At 36.0% G+C, this 19,033-nt stretch overlaps 2 protein-coding genes across 2 annotated transcripts; one reads left to right on the top strand and one right to left on the bottom strand.

The window, feature by feature from the left end:
* Window positions 1-950: 950 nt before the first annotated feature.
* LOC131779496 (uncharacterized) lies at window positions 951-12,518 on the bottom strand. The gene is made up of 17 exons (XM_059096059.2): window positions 12,366-12,518; window positions 12,155-12,246; window positions 11,421-11,608; window positions 10,944-11,017; window positions 10,215-10,333; window positions 9,462-9,526; window positions 8,617-8,708; window positions 8,209-8,308; window positions 7,304-7,369; window positions 6,492-6,591; window positions 5,883-6,008; window positions 5,079-5,208; window positions 4,251-4,413; window positions 3,296-3,532; window positions 2,897-3,026; window positions 2,370-2,471; window positions 951-1,944 (listed from the first exon to the last, which is right to left on the bottom strand). The coding sequence occupies exons 1-17, from the start codon at window positions 12,389-12,391 to the stop codon at window positions 1,643-1,645; spliced, it is 2,112 nt and encodes a 703-aa protein (XP_058952042.2). The 5' UTR covers window positions 12,392-12,518; the 3' UTR covers window positions 951-1,642.
* A 50-nt stretch (window positions 12,519-12,568) lies between these two features.
* On the top strand, window positions 12,569-18,473 carry LOC131779487 (SUMO-activating enzyme subunit 1-like). Its single transcript, XM_059096048.2, has 9 exons — window positions 12,569-12,774; window positions 12,963-13,134; window positions 13,929-14,075; window positions 15,389-15,498; window positions 15,887-15,998; window positions 16,928-17,030; window positions 17,207-17,351; window positions 17,494-17,563; window positions 18,097-18,473. Exons 1-9 carry the CDS (start codon window positions 12,662-12,664, stop codon window positions 18,181-18,183), a joined length of 1,059 nt encoding a protein of 352 aa, XP_058952031.2. The 5' UTR covers window positions 12,569-12,661; the 3' UTR covers window positions 18,184-18,473.
* Window positions 18,474-19,033: the final 560 nt, after the last annotated feature.

The raw sequence follows: 19,033 nt of genomic DNA, 5'->3' as shown, positions 1-19,033 counted from the left end.
TCAAAAACAGAAATCATTCATTTCCTCTCACGCTTCTCAAAAAATCCTCCTTTCTGTAATATCAATATTGGAGATGATATCATTAATTTATCTAATACTGTCCGAGACCTAGGCGTCATGCTTGATTCTGTGATGAACTTACGCTCGCATATAAATTCCATCTGTAAATCGTCGTCTCTAGCAATCAGAAATATTGGTCGCGTTCGTAAATACCTCTCGACGCAGCAAAATGAAAGATTGATACACGCCTTTATCTCATCGAGACTTGATTATTGTAATAGCCTATTGTACGGTCTACCGATTTGTGACATCGAAAAATTCCAACGGATCCAAAACACAGCTGCCCGCTTGTTAGTCGGTGCCAAATCAAGAGACAGTATAACACCTATACTTAGGAAACTTCATTGGCTCCCGGTCACAAAACGAATTCAATTCAAGATACTGTTGATAACATACAAAGCACTAAATGACATGGCTCCAACCTATCTTGTTGAACTTCTTAGTCGATATATTCCAGCACGAAACCTCCGTTCATCAAATATGAATCTACTTGAGGTCCCAACAATTCGAACTAAAACGTATGGGCAAAGAGCATTCTCCTACGCAGCACCGTATTTGTGGAACCAACTACCTGAATGCATAAAAAACGCCGAATCTGTTGACTCCTTTAAACGCTTATTGAAAACTTATCTTTTCAAAAATTAAGCCACCAGATTATTTGATATCGTACGTTGTCAAACATATGCATAACACGTAATAATTCATTAGTTTAGATAGAGTAGCGAATTGCATGTATAGGATTTTTATCGAAATTTTGTTAATTTGTAATTGTAAAGCGCATAGAGTTCAATTTTAATGCGCTATATAAGAACTTATTATTAAATTAAATTAAATTAAAAGACACGTTTTAACTTGAAAATTTAAATGCGTACTTTTCATATCCCGATACATCTCGACCTTAATCGATGAGGCTCTCGCGAAGGTCACAAACCATTACACTTATCAAATGAGCCCAAAATATCTACTTAATTTCATTCTTTGTACATAGCCCCGGGATCCATGACATCACTTACAAGAAAACAATACCCAAACGCCGTGATTGGTGCAGGATATTTAAACACTATGATATGATTGGTGCGAGATACATACCCTAATGCGGCAATCTGACTAGTACGAGATACATACCCTGATGCGGCGATCTGATTGGTGCGAGCAACATAACACTCTATACGCTAACATAAAGTTTTTTTTTAACATAAAAAGTGTTCTTCCAAAGTGTATCAGCGCTTTATTTTTGATCAGTCATTAAGTTAGACAATAAGTCTTGTAGTGCTCTAGGAATTGAACATCTGGTGGATGTGGCATTTCATGAGTGTAATAGTAGTCTTAAGTATACAGAAAATTCCAAACAGTAATTTTGTTGGCCTCTATAGCAGTCTTCTTTCCAGCACACAGACTTCCAATGCCTCCAAGTATTTATCAAAGTTTTACTCTTGCCATTCTTGACATGTTACCTTTGCTTTTGTTGCAAGAATTTTGGGGTCAGGTGACAATTTGTTAAAAAATCCACTGGTAAAGGGAGGGGTGGGGTTTGGACTTCTGGTACCCTTTCTCTTAATTTACAACTGAATTTACCCCCCAGTTAGTCCGCAAGAGATTCGTTTTCTGCTTTCTGTAGGAAATAACAGAAAAGCATCACCGTGTTTTCCTTTTCAAGAGCATCCACAGGTATCAGAGAAAAGGCAGGAACCAAAACTGCAGTCTTCTCCAAACTCCTATGAATTAAGTCCTGTGCATTCCAATGGTCCATAACACCTTTGACATAAAATATTCTCAAGTACGTCAGATGAGAAAGGCTGAAGTCGTGTTGTGAGGTGCAGCTTTTTAACTCATTAACAAATGTCACCATGACTTCCTCCAGGGTAAAATCAGCTAATGTACTCTCTGAAATGTGCAAAGGAAAATTTGTAACAAAGGTTGTTGACTTGGCATCGGAGACAGGAGAATTCTCCAGCTATTAAGCTGAATTCTCGGTCAGATTTGGGTAACCAGAGCTATGTTATATTTAGACCTGGAGCCATCATAAATGTTTTTCTTGTTACTTTATACAGTAAGTATTCTTCTGCTATTACATTTCCTGGGATGTCACTTGTTATTAACTGAGAACTCACTTGAATGGAGTAAAAAGATGCTTCATTCTAGAACCTGAAGGAATCAAATCAATCAAATCTACCCTTTGGTAGCTTGAAAGTGGAACAACTAAAGAATCAACATCCCAAGTCAAAAATACATTATTATGAGTAGAAATTTTTACAATCAGTGGTCTAAATGGGGACAGCCCAGCACAGCTGAATTGCAAACTTACTTACCAACTGCTATGTTAGCGGCAAAGCTGCTGTGGATGTTTCCTTTGACAGCAATGCTTTTTACAACAACACTAAAACTCCCCCTATCAGCTGACGTTGAGTTATCTGATGAGTTATATTGGTGTGAAAATACAATGAATCAGCTATTGATAAACGTTGTGTGCCTGTCTGTCGCCTGAAATGTGTTAAAACATTTTAAACTCTCTGCTAACTGCACAGAATGCTGAACTTAATTGAATAAATAAATAAATAAATAAACAAAGTGTTTAAAAGATCCAATTGGATTCCAACTGAACCCCAATCTACAATGAACCTGGATTTCAAGCTTAGTACTCTAACCAAGCAGGCACACTGCCCTCACACGTATTTACACATGGGGAATATCATGTTATTTAATGCTATTCAACTTCCCCTGCATGTCCTAAATTTTTAAACCCGGTCTAAGCATGTAAAACTTAATTATACCTAATGAATATACCGGTAAGTGCATATTGGGTTTCCTCCAAAAACACATTGATTTCCAAACTTACACAAACGCTGGAAATCACTTTCCTGTGCTACAACATGCCATTCAATCAAGGCTCCTTTGGGTAATGCAGGCACAATGATATATGACATTAATCCTGTTGGTGATCCTTTTTCTGTCTTACTGCTCTCACACTGTTAATAAACAATTTATCGATTTTAAAAAAGGTACAGGATCAGTTAAGAGTATGTTCAAACAACCATGTCATGTTAGGAAAACACTACTCAAACCTCTTAATCTATATTTGGGAGTAAAAATGATCATAGTTCCTTTATGCTACAAATATTAGCCTAAGATAAACTGTGTCAATAGATCCATGGCAGCCACCCTTAAATTGTCCCCGAGAGGATTCTCGTATTGTTTTTACCACAACATTAGACACTTTTACCTGTCTACCTGTTACCTTATCTTTCAATGCACAGTTCCAAGCGTTCTTTGCAACTAGCACAGAAACAGATGATGTTAGAAAACAGAATCCATGCACAACACTTTGAAGTGATTCTACCACATTCAGTGCTGTTAAGATTTTATCCACATGTTGAAGAGACAGTTGTGCCTCCCTTGAGATACCACCAGACACCATTGTCATCGCTGATGGCCATAAACCAATGGAACCAGAGACAAATATGGTGTCTCTGACCTGCAGAATAGAGAGTGACTGTTAACAAAATTCTCTTTACAGTGCCACTACTCCTGAGTCACACATTAAGGTCATGAAAATAAAGGAAATGATCCCAAATTCATTAAAGAGGCTCTTGATTGTCAAAAAAATTCTCCTAACCAAGAACAGCATGGAAAATATACTTATTAATGTTAAAGTGTAAATGGTTGCAAAATCAAGTCTACAGGAAAAGCTTATTGCTCAGGGACACCTGGAAATTACCCCATCCATGGTTCCAACCACAGGAAGGCCACACAAACAGTGTGAATGCTTAAAAATTCAAATTTAGAGAAAACGTATGTGTATATAAAAAATCTTATTCTCATCCTAAATTGCAATAAATAACATCAAGTGCTCAGGGAAAGTTTGGCAATGGACACTGATCTGAATGCAAAGTGCTGTTAATAGTTAAAATTTGTAAGCACAGGAATGTCAATATAAAACAATTCAGGTAAAAGTGTGCTAATTGTTAGTAATGATAGGTAAGAATAATCACTGCAATTTAGTGCCATAGCAGGAAGCTTTTCGATCGTCCCTTATATTTCCTCTAAATTCAAGTATTCAAGGGGCTACACAGATTATGTTCTTTGACTCAGGCTTTATAATCAGGAGCACTGTTATTGACCCCTGAGCGGGCCACTGCATCTCCCCGGTGACTAATAACAAAAATCCTACCTTATAGCTTTAATATAATTACCTTTGTTGCCTGGCTGTAAGGTCCAATATTTGCTGGCGCCCAGTGAGAAATGCTCTGAACATGCATAGCTTCTCGCAGTGAATTGTTAGCACCTTCAGCAGCAAATACAAGGCAATCAACTTGAATGGCAACATCCTCTGGTAAGTTAAGCTGAATACAAGCCCTTTAAAATAATAAATGGTCTGGAATTACAACTTCTTCAATGCTTGATTCCAGTATTTCCCTTATCAGATTCAGCAATCATCAATTAGTTAATGCCTTATGGCAGATTGCATGAACAAAGAATATAAAAAAAAAAGAAAAAAAAAGATCAGTTTTACCTGGGCATGATTTTTCTGCCACCTTAACAAATTTAAAAAATTGTTCATTTTACAAAATTACACAGCCATGTAACCCATAATGCAGTTTAATGTTTTGTCAGTCAAGTATCCCATCATATAAAGAAGCACAAATGTGTCAGTCATACACAAAGGGCTCATGGGATAGCATGGGAGAGCCAAAATCAAAGTGATCACAACAGCCAATCAGAGCAAAGGAAAATATCACAAGGAACCAATGAGAACTCAAAGTACAGATTTATGGGAAAAACTTACAATGGCTGACTCCCTAGACTGCTAGGAAATGTGATTGACCCTAGTTCTGATTTGATCAAGTTTTGAATTGTATTGGTTGGAAAATAGAGCTAGTTCCCTGAATTTATCACAGAGCATAGTCAAGCAGAAACAAAAGCCATTCCAAATTGTTGTTGACACTTAAAGAAAGTTCTTCCAGACACCAGCACTTACATTTTGGTCATATTCCTTTACAAGACAATTTGATGGAAATTACCTTGCAGGAGGGTTCACTGATAAAAACCTCTTGTAAACAGAATTGACTTTGGCAAAGTCATCCATGTTCTTCACAAATAGGTGAACCATCATTCCATCAGACAAGGATGCCTTCAAACTTGAAAGTGTATCTACAAAGGAGACAAGTTAGCATTTCAATGGTCATGTCATCACCTAGCTTTTTACTTGGAATACCACAGACCCACCATATTCAAATTTCAGTTCAGTTTCACCATCACCTAGCTGTTATATGTGGAATGCCACAGGCATACCACAATCAAATTTCAGTCGAGATTCTCCATCATGGTGGTCTCATATCATATGGTAATTAGCCATGTGCTTGTGCTTCTCACTGGAGTTAAGCCCTATTGGCTAGGCTTACTAGGAGGGGTGAACTCACATAATATCGTGTGTTGTTAACTTTTTTTTTCAAGTTTTCATTTTTCAAATCCACCTGTGTACTAAGAAAAGCTTGCCAAAAAAAGGTTGGCTTAGGAAGCTGGTAACGAGTCAACTTAAAATACATTTATTATTTTCTGTGTTTAACCAGAGTGACTGTTGGTAAAGACCAATGCATCCCACGTCAACACCTCCAGCTATCTTGTTGATGTTAAAAGAAAGTCACACTCTGTAATTTACAGCTCTTGTAACACTGCCTCAACAAGCATTCCAAGCTCTCAGCAAACACAGCATTCATATCCCAGCTGTACCAGAGCTGGCTAAGCCACCTTAAGACAAAAATCATATTGAAACAACCTGAGCTGCTTGGGAACACCCAGTTGCCTGGTTGACTGAAAAATCTCACCTTGTAAACTCTGGAACACATTTCTTGTTACATCTTCAATTGCCAACTTTTCCCCTTCAATGGTGAAATGACCATATATCCCAGAAAGCCAAATATAGTCACCACATCTGCTAAAGAGGATTCTACCTGATGAATAAAATGAGACAAGTGTCTAACCAGGTAACTGTTTCAACCATAACTGTAAATAATAAGGTGCATGGAAGTAAGCTCCACATGCATATAGTGTAGATTGCTACATTCTGCTTCCAAATGCCACTAACATGTATTCAGATCCCAACCCATGGAGTTGATGATGCATCAAAAGTCACCTTTTGACTTTTTACAGCCCCACATCAGTGGGGATATTCTCAAAACTGTTCTCCATACATTTCGTATGTTACTGTAAATGAGAATTTATTTAGCAATCAAGTGCTTCTTCAGGTCATTTCCTTTATTTATTCCTTTTTGTTTGATTCAAGGGCAATATTGTGAGGAGAAATGAGATAAAAGGCAGTCACTTTTAAAGGTTAAAAGGCTTACGATCAATTCTAGGAAACCCTTCAAATGAACTATCAATACTCGCAATTGTAATGAACTAACACATGACCTTAAATCAAAGATAAATTCTACCTTGAAGTTCCTTCCTTAACTCTGGTTGACTCGTGGGAATCTTGATATTCAGCCTTCTCTCCACAATTCCCTTTTCTTTTCTATCTGTTGTGTTGTCTGGCTAACAAAAATAATCATTATGATTCAGAGAATTATAATGACAGCTGCACAATGAAAAATTAAGAAAAAGAGCTCTTACTAAGAAGTTTCTGCCTCTATTGTTAAAATAAGTATATCCTTACAAGCATCATCTAGTGAGCTCATAGTGTGAACTAATTCAGATGATATGATAATTTTGGTTTTATCAACTGAGTTGTTAACTTAATTGGCCACCATAGAGTTTCAAAGCTGAGCTTTTGAGTGTTAGCCCTTTGTCAGAGCAAATGATGTTTGCATCAGATAATGTTTGCAGGCTATCATCTACCTTTGAGTTGGTTTAATTTGTAAATTGTGTTATAAGAAGGTTTATCTATGAAATATAATTATTAATAGTATCAGACATTGTACATACAGCTGGATGGTGAATTGTAATAGCCCAAAGTTTTGTCATGTATTGTGGGGCAGGGCAAATATCTTATGGTGAAATTGTCAAAAAAAAAAAAAAAAAAAAAATAGAAACACCTATCAACAGTTATGTAGATCAACAGTTATGTAGTTTACTGAAAAAAAATTATATAACATTATGTGAATTTAATTTATGCAATATTATAATTGTGGCGATGGCAGGAGCCACCCACTAATAAACCATTTTAATTTGTTTTTTTATTTGCCTCTTCCATAAAATTAATACTAATGATCATTGCTCTGAAAAGGAAGTTGAAAAACATCATTACCAGTACTTCCAACTTGTCAAATGATTCCCCACATTTGTGGTTTTCCAGGCACAGCTCTGAATTAACCTGGAAAAGATGGCCAGGATTTAAAAAAATTTGATTAGGGAGGATACTCAGTCACTGTGAAATTAGTGCTGCAACTGACTCCTTGTGATCTGCTTTGACCTCTATGATATATCTTCAATTTCAACATTTTCAAGAAGAAATTTAAAAGCAGAGGAATAGAAGTATAAAGTAAGAAGATAATTTATTTTTATCTCTGATAAACCCTTTACACCCTAACATCAGTATACATATTCTCCATTCTGTTCTCAATACATTTCCTTAGATGCTGACAAGGAGAATTTGTTTCACAGTCATTCACAGGAGCTTCTTTTGTTGGTGATCATTTCCTTGATTCTCATGACTTAGATGTGTGATTTGGGATTTATATTGTAAGAAGAAATTAGATGTTTGTCACCCATAGGGTCACAGGGTTAAAAGATAGGGATCAATATCAGTATCTGGGCAACTGCCCACCTACCCCTCCCCTAACTCAACAACAGTCAATTGATAACAAGTTAGGTTAATGTTGGGTTAGGGGAGGGGTAGGTGGGCAGTTACCCAGATACTGATATTGATCCAAACATAGTTCTAATGCAGCAAGGAGAATTGGAAAATCGAGAATTCTCTAAGCTTCAGTAGTTGATGAACATCCTGCTACATGTATATTTTAAATTATTTCCTTTACTTTCATTTAAAAACTAAAATTAAAAGTTAATTCACTGAATAACAACTGTCCTATTGAGAAAAAACCATTCAGCTGATAATTCTATACATTCTCAACACTTGTTTGCTGTAAAATGCATGGGCATTGTTAGGAGAAGTTACATGTTTATCACAATTAGGATTTAACTTTCCTGTACCTTATCAAGTTCTTTATCCTCCACATGCATTTTCTTGAAGCGAAGAAAGCCCACAGGAGCAAAGGCATCATCTGAATGAATGACACTTTCACTTTCATCTCTGGTAATAAAAGGAAAAGACATATGACTCTTTTAAAAGCTATTAAGACAGAGTGCATTGCATTTTTCCCCATATTATGTGTAGGTTTTTTAACCCATTGTTCATTAAAACATTCACTAACCCTTATTTACAATAGCAACTCTTCAGAAGAATTTAATTAATTGCAATTTTTTTTGCACTCTCAGTAAATTTTCAAAAATCAAACCTTGAGAGAAGGGATAGCTTCTATATGGAAAACCACCTAGTGCCTCTGGAGAAGGGGGTTAAGTTTTGTAGTTAACTTAATATTCAATCAAAATATAACTCACATGACAATTTTTTTCTTGAACAAAGGACAATCCAGAGTAAAAGTTTCATACTCTCCTCCTTCCCCACAAACATTTGAGCCATATTTGTCTTTCTAGTGAATCAGATGTAAAAAAAATATGATATACAGAGGATGTTGCATGGATACAAAATTGTTTTTCAGTATGAAATGGTATCTCTCACAAATGAGCAGTATAATGCCTGAAATCTCATCCTGAGCAGAGTTTCAATACTCCCACAGGTAGTTGTTTTGCACTAATGAAACTGGGATAATAATTATAACCTCCTCAACTCCTAAGCTAGATTACCAGTCGCTGCTCAGGAAAAAGAGCCTGCACTCCTCCCCCAAACTCAGGGGACACCAGACACAAGAAAGGGATGGAAATTGAGCCTATTCACCTCCCATACATGATCAATGTCTAACTTCTCCATGCAATTCCAATGTTATCTTATAATTGGTTTATGGAAACAAACAAGCTCGTGAGTTGGAGGGTGTTACCCTAATAGACCATAAACTCTATGTTCACAGGTACAAACACAGTTCAGATACAATTTGCATATAGCAAAAGCTAGTCAAGACAAGTTGTACGGAGAGAACAAAAGACTGAAAATTTAAATTCTCTTTGGCAATTTAAAGAGAAACGTGTGGCAGCCAGTAAGGAGAGTTACAAAATAAATCAAATATTGAAAGTTTAAGTATCAGCTTTGGCTGGATTGTTTCTTTGGCCTGTAAGCTGACATCTTTTTTTTTAAATCTGATGATCACTTCTCTGTAAGAACTATGATAACAAAGTAATAAAAGCTGTATGCATCATATACTAAATTATCTGATTATTCTTTTCCTTACCAGCTTACACATTAGAGAATACACATCTGCTATGGGCAGTCCCAAATGTCTCTTTGGACTTAGATCTATAAACAGCCATTAAAAAACTAACATTTTAACAATGAAGGACTGGTGAAAGAGAAACAAGGCTAATGACAATCTAACGCTGAGAGTGACAGCACTTTGCCTCTTGTATAACTGGAATTCCATGCTTGGCAGTAGTAACAAGAATGGACTGGCAAATATGAATAAATGGGGTAAGTTTCTAAAAAAAAACTGTGATGCTGCATTGGTAGGAGAGTATAACAGCTGATTTAGTGTTAACAAAGTTGAAAATGTAGATTGGCCACCATAAAGAGTTTAAAGGCTGACATTTCAAGCATTAGCCCTTTGCCAGAGCGAAGGGCTAATTGCTCTGACGAAGGGCTAGCACTTGAAATATCAACCTTTAAACTCTTTACAGTGGCCAATTTACATTTTCAACTCAGTTGTGGACTGGAAAACATGCTTGCCAAAAGTTTTTAAGAAAGTAAAGGGAAAACATTGACTCTGTTGTAAGTCCTCATTTTCAAAGTATTTTAAAATAATTTTCAGTCAAGAAGTATAAATTTTGTATATAAGGTTCCCCTGAGATGAAAGAATAGCTGAGAGGTCTTGTTCGCAGCTAGGTCAAAATCCTGCATGAGATTTTTGTGTCCCTGTTCTGTATACAAAATAAGCTGTATTCACTCAGCTACAGAGTCATGAATGTAAATTACAGACAAGTGTGAATACCCATTGCAGCTACTTTTATTAGAATGGCTTCAACTCCAGAGGAAATCATTTCACCAAGCAACTCTGTTTGATCACGTCGCCAAAGATAAGCTAGTGAGGATAATCCCAGTCTGGAGCAGCTAAAGATCAAAAATTAAAACAAATATCTCAAAAAGACCCATTATCAGTAAGCTGTGTCTTGGCATTTACTGAATTGCTATAATCCTCCTAAAAGATTAACTGGCTAATTCTAAAATTATGGTTACTAGCAGTTTTAAAAATAAGATGGGAATCATCATCAGTATTCATGCTAACCCACAAGACAATGAACCCAACATTCTTTTATAATACAAAATGAAAGTAGTCAAAATACAAACAACAAGTAAAAATACACAGCAATACTACATACCAAAACGTCTAATAAGTTATTTATCATCCAAATCCTTTTTTTTTGCTAAGTCTTTGCTCATTTCTTATGAGGCAGGAAAAGCAAAGCAGATAGAGAAGTTTAGCCTGAGCAGCCAACTGGTTAACCAGGTTTTTTTACAGTACAAAATAACCAACTGTCCAAATAACTGTACAACATTGCAGGATATTTGCACAATATTTGCACTCTTCTTTGTGCAGTTGGATAATATCTCCTTTTATTCCAATACTTAAAACAAGAAAATCACCGTTCAGACAAGTGCAACATTCTTGTACTTTATGTAATAATTTAAGGATGAGATTAAAATAAAAATGCATTCTTACACATGTTCCACTCTAATTCGTTGATAATCAGACAAAATAGCTCCTGTAGACACTGCATCAAACTCAATGTTCTCCTAAAAGAAACATATTCAGGTACAGTCAAAGAATGCCAAGTGTGTTTGGAACAAACAAGAGCCATCTATGTAGGGAATATAAGAGATGACTCACAAAAGTCATGGCTTACATAACGCACAAACTGAAACAAACAAGCATGAATCGCATGAGGCACTAGGTGCTTGTTGAAATGATTTGTATCTTATTTTGCTAATTAAGGCAACCTTTTCACTCTCGAGATTTTAATTGGCAATTCCCCTAACTGTTTTCCATACAATTCTTATCACAATTATTCTGAGAATTTGGTATTGGATCAACTAATAATCCCCTAATTGATGTATTTCTTTATTCTCATCACTTGTCTGTTTGATATTGTATTGATATTGTAGAGAGAAAATGGTACAAGCCGGCAGCACAAAATACCTTGATATTCTTAAGAAGTTTGTAGAGGTCTTCAACTTCATCTCCTTGGTTTTCTGTATACACTTTTCCTTGATTCACTGAAGATCCCTGTATTGTCCCTCGATACAGAGGCAAGTCCATGGCCTCAGCATACAGGTCTATGGCATTGTGACCTACAGTCTGGTACATATAGCTGTCCAGTTCATCAGCTGTTGTAATTTAACAGTTAGAAAATAGAAAATCACATTCTGCAAAGTAAATGCACTGGCTGGATGGTTGAAGCCCAGGACTCTGAGTTTGAGCCCCATCTGGATCATAGTGTTGTGCTCCTGGGCAAGACACTTTATGCCCACAGTGTCTTTCTCCACCCCCCCCAGGAGTATAAATTGATACCAATAGGGGGAAGGGGGATTACCTGAGATGGTTTGGCATCTCATCCAGGGCAAGTAGCTAAAATCCTAGTCACTTCATGCTACCAAAATTAAGTAAAAAAACCGACTAGAATAGGTTGTATACAGCCACTTCCCCACCCCTTTAAAAATTATCTTCTAATGCTAAGGGGGGGAGGGGGGGAAGCAGCACGTATGACTGGATGGGTTACTGGACAGTTTTCAATGGTTAGGTCACTCTTTCGAATCTCAAAACATATTCACCCGCAAAATTTAATACAAAGTTTGTTATGACGGGAGAAAAATTAAATAATGTCCGGAGAAAACTCCTTCATAACAATCCCCTTCTCTATTAATCACACATACCTTCCCCTCTTGGCTTCAGATTAGCAAGTGCAACGATAGTGTGACCTTGTTGAACGCACTGAATCATGTTGTAACAGCTGTCCTTTCCTCCGCTAGTAAAGAAGAAATCAAAGCAGCTGTGAAGCTCTGGTGCACGTGTGTTTCGAACAAAAACAAATGGTACGATCAACAGTGTATATCTATTTTCCCTCAGAAGAAGTCAAACAGTCACCTGATTAAAGCAACAACCCTCATCATTAAAAAAAGAAGATTTCGTCGACAATCTCTGATCACATCACCTAACTATTCCACTATTAAACCAAGCTGTTTTTTGATCCATTCAAGCTCAAATCTGCCGCCATTTTGGACGCACAACAACCCAGCGGATGCCGCACGACTATATGCGTGAAGTGCACGTAGTAATATTGCGCAGTATGTTGTTGTTTCGCGCTGTGTTCCCGCCTTATTTGAATCTATTTTGATAAAACTACGAATATCGCATCCATTTTCATATAAATTGTACCGGTGATGGTTGAAAATCCAAGCGTGATGGATGATCAAAACGGATCTGCAATAACTGAGGATGAAGCTGCGTTGTATGACAGGCAAATACGGCTTTGGGGCCTGGATGCTCAAAAACGGTAGGTATATTCTAAACAGCTGTTCTCTATTTTCTCTTTGAGTCGAACCTTCGTTGTAGAAATTAAAATGACTGTTTTTGGATCTGCTCGAGTTCAAATTCGTAGGAGAAATCTGATGAGCCAGATTAAGCATCAAGCGAACCCTCTTTTGTACTATGTTATCTTTTGTTGTGATTTTTCCGCTTCAGGCTGAGAGCTTCACGTGTTTTGCTGGTTGGCATACGAGGTATTGGAGCCGAGATTTGTAAGAATCTTGTGCTATCAGGTGTGAAGTCCTTTACAATAGTAGATCCCGATCCTGTAAATGAACAAGATTTTTTGTCACAGTTTCTGGTGCAGCGACAAGATTTGGGAAAGAACGTGAGTCTCAAGTCTATGTACATTTAAGTTTACAAGATAAGGGATAACGGCTTTTCCCCACAAAGGTAACCTGTTTTAAAATGATAATTGATCCTGTAGTCTGAATGTCGTCGACAGTGTCAGGCTACTTACCTAGGTGATCAGACTGGGTGGGGAATGGTTACCCTTGACTGAGAGCAATTTACCGTATCTAACGATGAATGAAAGATGTTGTGTCTACACCAGTCAGTGTCTAGGAGCATTATAGCCCTTTCATGAAATCAGCCTGCATTTGGAAAAAGGTTCCAGCCAATTAAGTTCTGGAGTCATAACATCAAGTCTGGCACCCAATTGAAGTCAAAGAACTGGACTGTGAGAGACTGGATTTCACATAGTTACATTTCTTAAATGCATCGTAGGCAAGGTTGGCATTTGACAATTTGGCATTGATCTTTCATTAGACATCACTAAACATGTTTGTGGATTTGCATCATTACCTAAGCTACATGTATCTTAACCCTTTAATCTTAAGAGTGACTGGTATCTAATTTCTCCCCACTGTGTCACTATTGAATTAAAAAAAATTTGCATTATGAGGATAAAATAAATAATCGCTAACTTAAGAAATTCTTGATTTTCAAAAAAAATTATCATAGTCAACACTGTAAGAAATTTAAAGAGAACAATATAGGGAAGATGGAGAAGGTGATAACTGATGTAAGAGCACAAAGGGTTAAACTCTTCATATCTTAAACCAATTTTGGTGAGTACCAGTGGTTTGCGATATTGCAACTCCTCCCTTGATTTTACTGTAGCGTGCAGAGTCTTCTCTACAACGGGCTCAGCAACTCAACCCTATGGTACAAGTTACAGCAGACAGTGAGGATATTTCCAAGAAAAGTGATGATTTTTTTAAAAATTTCGATTTGGTGGTAGCCACAGACTGTTCTGCAGATCAGCTGGTAAGTAATTCTGCATAGAAAACTCCTTTCTTAGTTTTACTAGTAAACAATATAATATCACAATGCTGCAATCTGATTGGCTACACTGCTTGCTATTTGTTACATGATGGCTAGTTAGTAAAACAAGTAGTATAGCAGTGTACCATCTTATACAGAATGAAAAAATAAATGATGATGATGTCTTCTTGGTTTTTGTATGACTGGCAGATTTATTACAAAGCAATTTGTGTAGTTGCACGTGATTGCTAAGGGAGTGAGTTGATTTTGGCTTCCCCCTTTTAAACTACCAGATATTAATATAACAAGTTGAATTACACATTTAACCCTTTAAGTCCTGGTTGTGACCAAGACAGAATTTCTCCTTACACTATCAGTACAATATCAAACAGATAAGTAATGAGAATAAAGAAAAATATAAATTAGGGGATTATTAGTTCATCCAATTCCAAATTCTCCAAACTAACATCATATGAATTGTATAGCAGACAGTAAGGAGAAGTACTAATGAGATCTTGAGAGTTAGAGGGTTAAGCATTTTGATAGGTTCTTACCTATGATCTATTGAAGGAAAGATGTTTAGATGTCATTACCATTAAAAACATTTTGCTTCTTTATTATATAATTGAGAGACACTTAGATATCATTACCATCAACAACATTTTTCCTCTTTATCGTGTAAATGAATAGATTCTCTGTGGTGGTTGGTCTGTTCAATAATAGATCACAGAAGATGTCAAAATGTGATAAGAATATCAGTGAAGTACTCGGCTGTGCCCCAACTGTCACCTTTTTGTTCTTGCCTCATTTTGATGTCAGCTATGATCTCCTACTGAACAGATGCGTGGGAACATGGAATCTGTAAACATAATTTATCAGCCTATAACCTTATAAGGCTAATGAAGGCTAGGGACTGACAACTTCCTGCTTTATGCAGTGATGTGTGAGAGTTGAATGTATTTCCCAAAAAAAATGTATGCGAGTTTTTGGTCCAGTTTTGTGTGCAGTTACAGTGTAGCCCAGATGTTAACCTCCTACTTGACGGAATTCCTAACCATGCTACTCTTATTACGAGTAATTTAATTTTGACATATAAATTTTCTTTATTTAACCCTTTAAGTCCCAGTAGTGACCAAGAAAGAATTTCTCCTCACACTATTGGCACAATATCAAGCAATCAATTAGGGGATTATTTGTTGATCCAATTCCAAATTCTCCAAACTAACATCATATGAGTTGTATAGAAGACAGTAAGGAGAATTACCAATGGGATCTTGGGAGTTAAAATGTTACAATGAATTCTCTTTGTTTCCTAGATTCATATGAATGATGTTTGTCATGCTAATGGTGTAAAGTTCTTTGCTGCTGATGTGTTTGGCTTTTATGGATATATGTTTGCAGACCTTGGGGAACACAAATATGTAGAGTATGTCAATAAAAGTTTGTTGTGATAGTCTCAACTAAACATAAAAATTAGCAGCAATTTGGTAAATTCCAGTCATTATGACAGGGCTCCAAGCTGCAATCATTTTTGTCACCATGGCAAGTAGAAAAAAAAAATTTAGGCAACTAAATTCTCGATAGGAGTTGCTTAGGGTCGTAAAGGCAGAAATCTAGTTCAGGAGATAAAGACTTACAATATAGACTTGAAGAGATACAGAATTGAGATGTATTGATCTTCTCAAGTTTGAAGCCTGTTTTTGGTCAGTCCACTCAGCAGTTAAAATTCAGATAAATTAGTTGTATATTGCAATATTTGTAAGTATGTTGTCTTTAGCATGACAATCTCTTTTCAATGAACTCATGTCATTCAGAGAAAAACCTAAAGTTGTTACAGCATCAGAAAGGAAAAACTCAAGTTCTGATGGTGAACCAGAAGCAAAACGTAGAAAAGTTGATGCCAGTGAAACCGTCATAATTCAAAAGGTAATGACTGTCTCATCCAAAATTTGACTGTTACTGAAGAAAAATAATTAAAATTTCATTGGGCATCAACCTGTGGGACATTTAAAAAACTTGCCTCCAGATAACAAGTGAGGAGGATCATGAATCATTAATGTGAAGGGAACATTGAAACTGTTGAAATAGCTATATTTCCTTTTCATCTGCTAAAAATAATGATTAGAGAAATTTTGACTCATTTTTCCACTGGGACTTTCAAAATTACAATCAACTTGAAGAGGACCATAAAATATGCATTTAGTAGGATAGAAAAACTCAAAAGGTGCATTATTGACCCTTAAACTCTTAGAAGTGATTAACATGTAACTTCTCCCTATAATATGCAACATTATCCAGCAAACAGGTAGTGAGAAGACTGAAAGTTATCAGGTGGAAGTTTTTATCTTGATGTCCAGCAGATAGGGATGGGGGTTAACAATCAGATCTTGGAAGTTGAAGGGTGAAACATAGAAGAATTAAAGAGTGCTAGTGACAGAAAAGATTAAAAGATATTGATAATGCAATAAAAGCACCAATGATTTTGATATCTTTTATCGAAAGAGAGTAAACTATTTAATTTGATCATTTATGTGAATGACCTTTGATACCAAATATTTTTGTCCTTTGATAAATTTTTTTAACCTCTCAACTCCCATGAGTGACCAAGAGAGAATTTCTCCTTACAATAGGAAATACAATATCAACCAGATAACTGATGTGAATAGGGAAAAATATCAATTTGAGGAAAATTAGTTGATCCAGTACTAAATTCTTTGTACTAGCATTGTAAGAATTGTATGGTTGACTGTATGGAGAATTACATATTGTATCTGGGAGTTAAAGGGTTATTAAAATTAATATTATGAATATTTCATTCTGTATAATGTGATGAGTACTAATCGAAGGTTGTTTAGTTTGCAGAATTCTATCGATTGAAAGCTGCATTATCATGCAAACTAGATGAAAGACCTGAAAAGATTTTGAAAAGATTACCTTCTGTATATTTTATGATAAAAGGTATGTGAAAGTTTATCAAAGCTTCTCATAAATTTAGTTTTATTTTGTTATGGTATTAAAAAAGTAATTTTGCTTACTCATTGGAATTGATTGTAAGCAATTCTCTGAAAAAAATTTTAAAACTTTGCTCTCCTTTTTCAAATGTACTGTTCCTTTATTTAACCTTGATTTTACAGTTCTGCTAAGATTTCGCAGCCAGTATGGCCGACTACCACAGACTTCCACAAGTTCTGAAGACAAGGAGAAATTGTTGATACTACGAGATGATATAATGAAAGAACTGAACCTTGATGTGACACTTCTTCCTGAGGAATTTGCTTCGTAAGTGTGTTCACTGTTAGCTTTTTGTGTCTATGATGTTTAATGAAAAATAATTTTCTATCAACTTGGGACTGTAAAAAGTTCCAGAAATTTTTAGTTATTTGCTGATAACAATGTTTTTATAATACTTTCCAACTGACAGCTACTGTACTGCAGAAGTGAGTCCTGTGTGTGCCATTGTTGGCGGCATTGTGGGGCAGGAGGTTGTAAAGGTAAATTTATAACAGTTTCAGTATACCATTTTTTTGAGAGGCATGTGGACATGATAATGTTTTAGTTAATACTGGAGGCCTAAAATGATTTGATAGAAAGAGAACTTGTTGCAGATATGTCCAATGCTGTAACATGTTGGGCTGAAAACAAAAATTTCATAGAAAAAAGGGGTTCACCACACTCACTTCTGTTTGATTCTCTCCTTTTTGACAATACTCTTGCAAACCTTACTCTGGACAACAACAGGCAGAAATCATGTACATCAAGCATAGAAAATGTAATACCAGGGAATTACTTCAAAAGATGTCAATGTTCGTACAATTGTTTGTTAGGGCCAAACATGACAATGATTTAACATCTTTCATGTCAAATATTTCACTTGCAGTAGTGCATATCTGTGAGTCAGATCTGTTTTATTCATGTCTCTAAGTAAGGAATGAGTACTCATTGGTTATTGGCAAATATCTCATCATGAAATTTTTAGCATCTAATGCCACTACTCTGGTTATTATTTATCTTCATTCTACTGTAGGCTGTTTCAGGAAGAGATGCCCCACTGAATAACTTCTTCTTCTACAATGGTGTCGAGGGTCATGGATCTGTGGAATGCTTTAAATGATGTTCAAACAATCTTACATTTTTCTTATAACTTTAACTGAAAACAGGGAAGTCCTGTCACACGACACTTTGCTTAAAAGGACATGAATCACTGGCCATCTTTGAACCTCGTTGTGTGGTGGGCCACAGGGTTCCCACTGAAGAGACAAATTACTTTGAGATGTGCGAGTCACATTTGTTGTTGTTGTTGTTGTTCTTATTATCATTGTTATTATCCTTATTATTATCATTATTATTATCATTATTAGTATTAGTATTATTTTCATTTTTATATTATTATTATTATTTTATGAAAGATGAGCATTTTGTTATAAGTAAATAACTAGTAATTAATTGTAAAATATTATTTTAAGTGTATCTGATAGTAGTCCAAGGGTTTTGTGCCTGTACCTTATTTTTGTTACTATTTCTACGATTAACATCAGGATGGCATATGATCTCAAAATTTTGATAGAAAAAGGAACACCGTACGACTTTTCGTGGGAAATTTTTGTACATTGACAAACGAAAATTTATATGTAGCTCGTTTTAATTTTGAGCAAATTACAGATTGTCCTTGATCTTAAAAATGAAATTCTTACTGAAAAAAAATCCCGCAAAACAAAACACTGCAAATATTTACTAAAGGAGTCCATAAAAACCCTCAGGGGAGTAGGCAGAGGAGTAAGCTGGTGGTAAGGCTGGGGTAGGGGGTAAGTCCCTTGGTTTGATTAAAACTGCTCAACATTCAGATGTTTGAGGGGAGTATTTCACTTACGCAGGAAAATGAACAGGAGAGAATGTTTTTGAATGGGCGTCATGGATATATGTGAAGAGAAGTAAGGGCTTAGCGAATGCCGCTTAGGGTCACT

This window comes from Pocillopora verrucosa, chromosome 13 (assembly GCF_036669915.1).
Source record: "Pocillopora verrucosa isolate sample1 chromosome 13, ASM3666991v2, whole genome shotgun sequence".
NCBI classification, from domain to species: Eukaryota; Metazoa; Cnidaria; class Anthozoa; order Scleractinia; family Pocilloporidae; genus Pocillopora; species Pocillopora verrucosa.
Note: the sequence above shows the minus strand (reverse complement) of the source record. Positions and strands in the feature narration are given on the sequence as shown.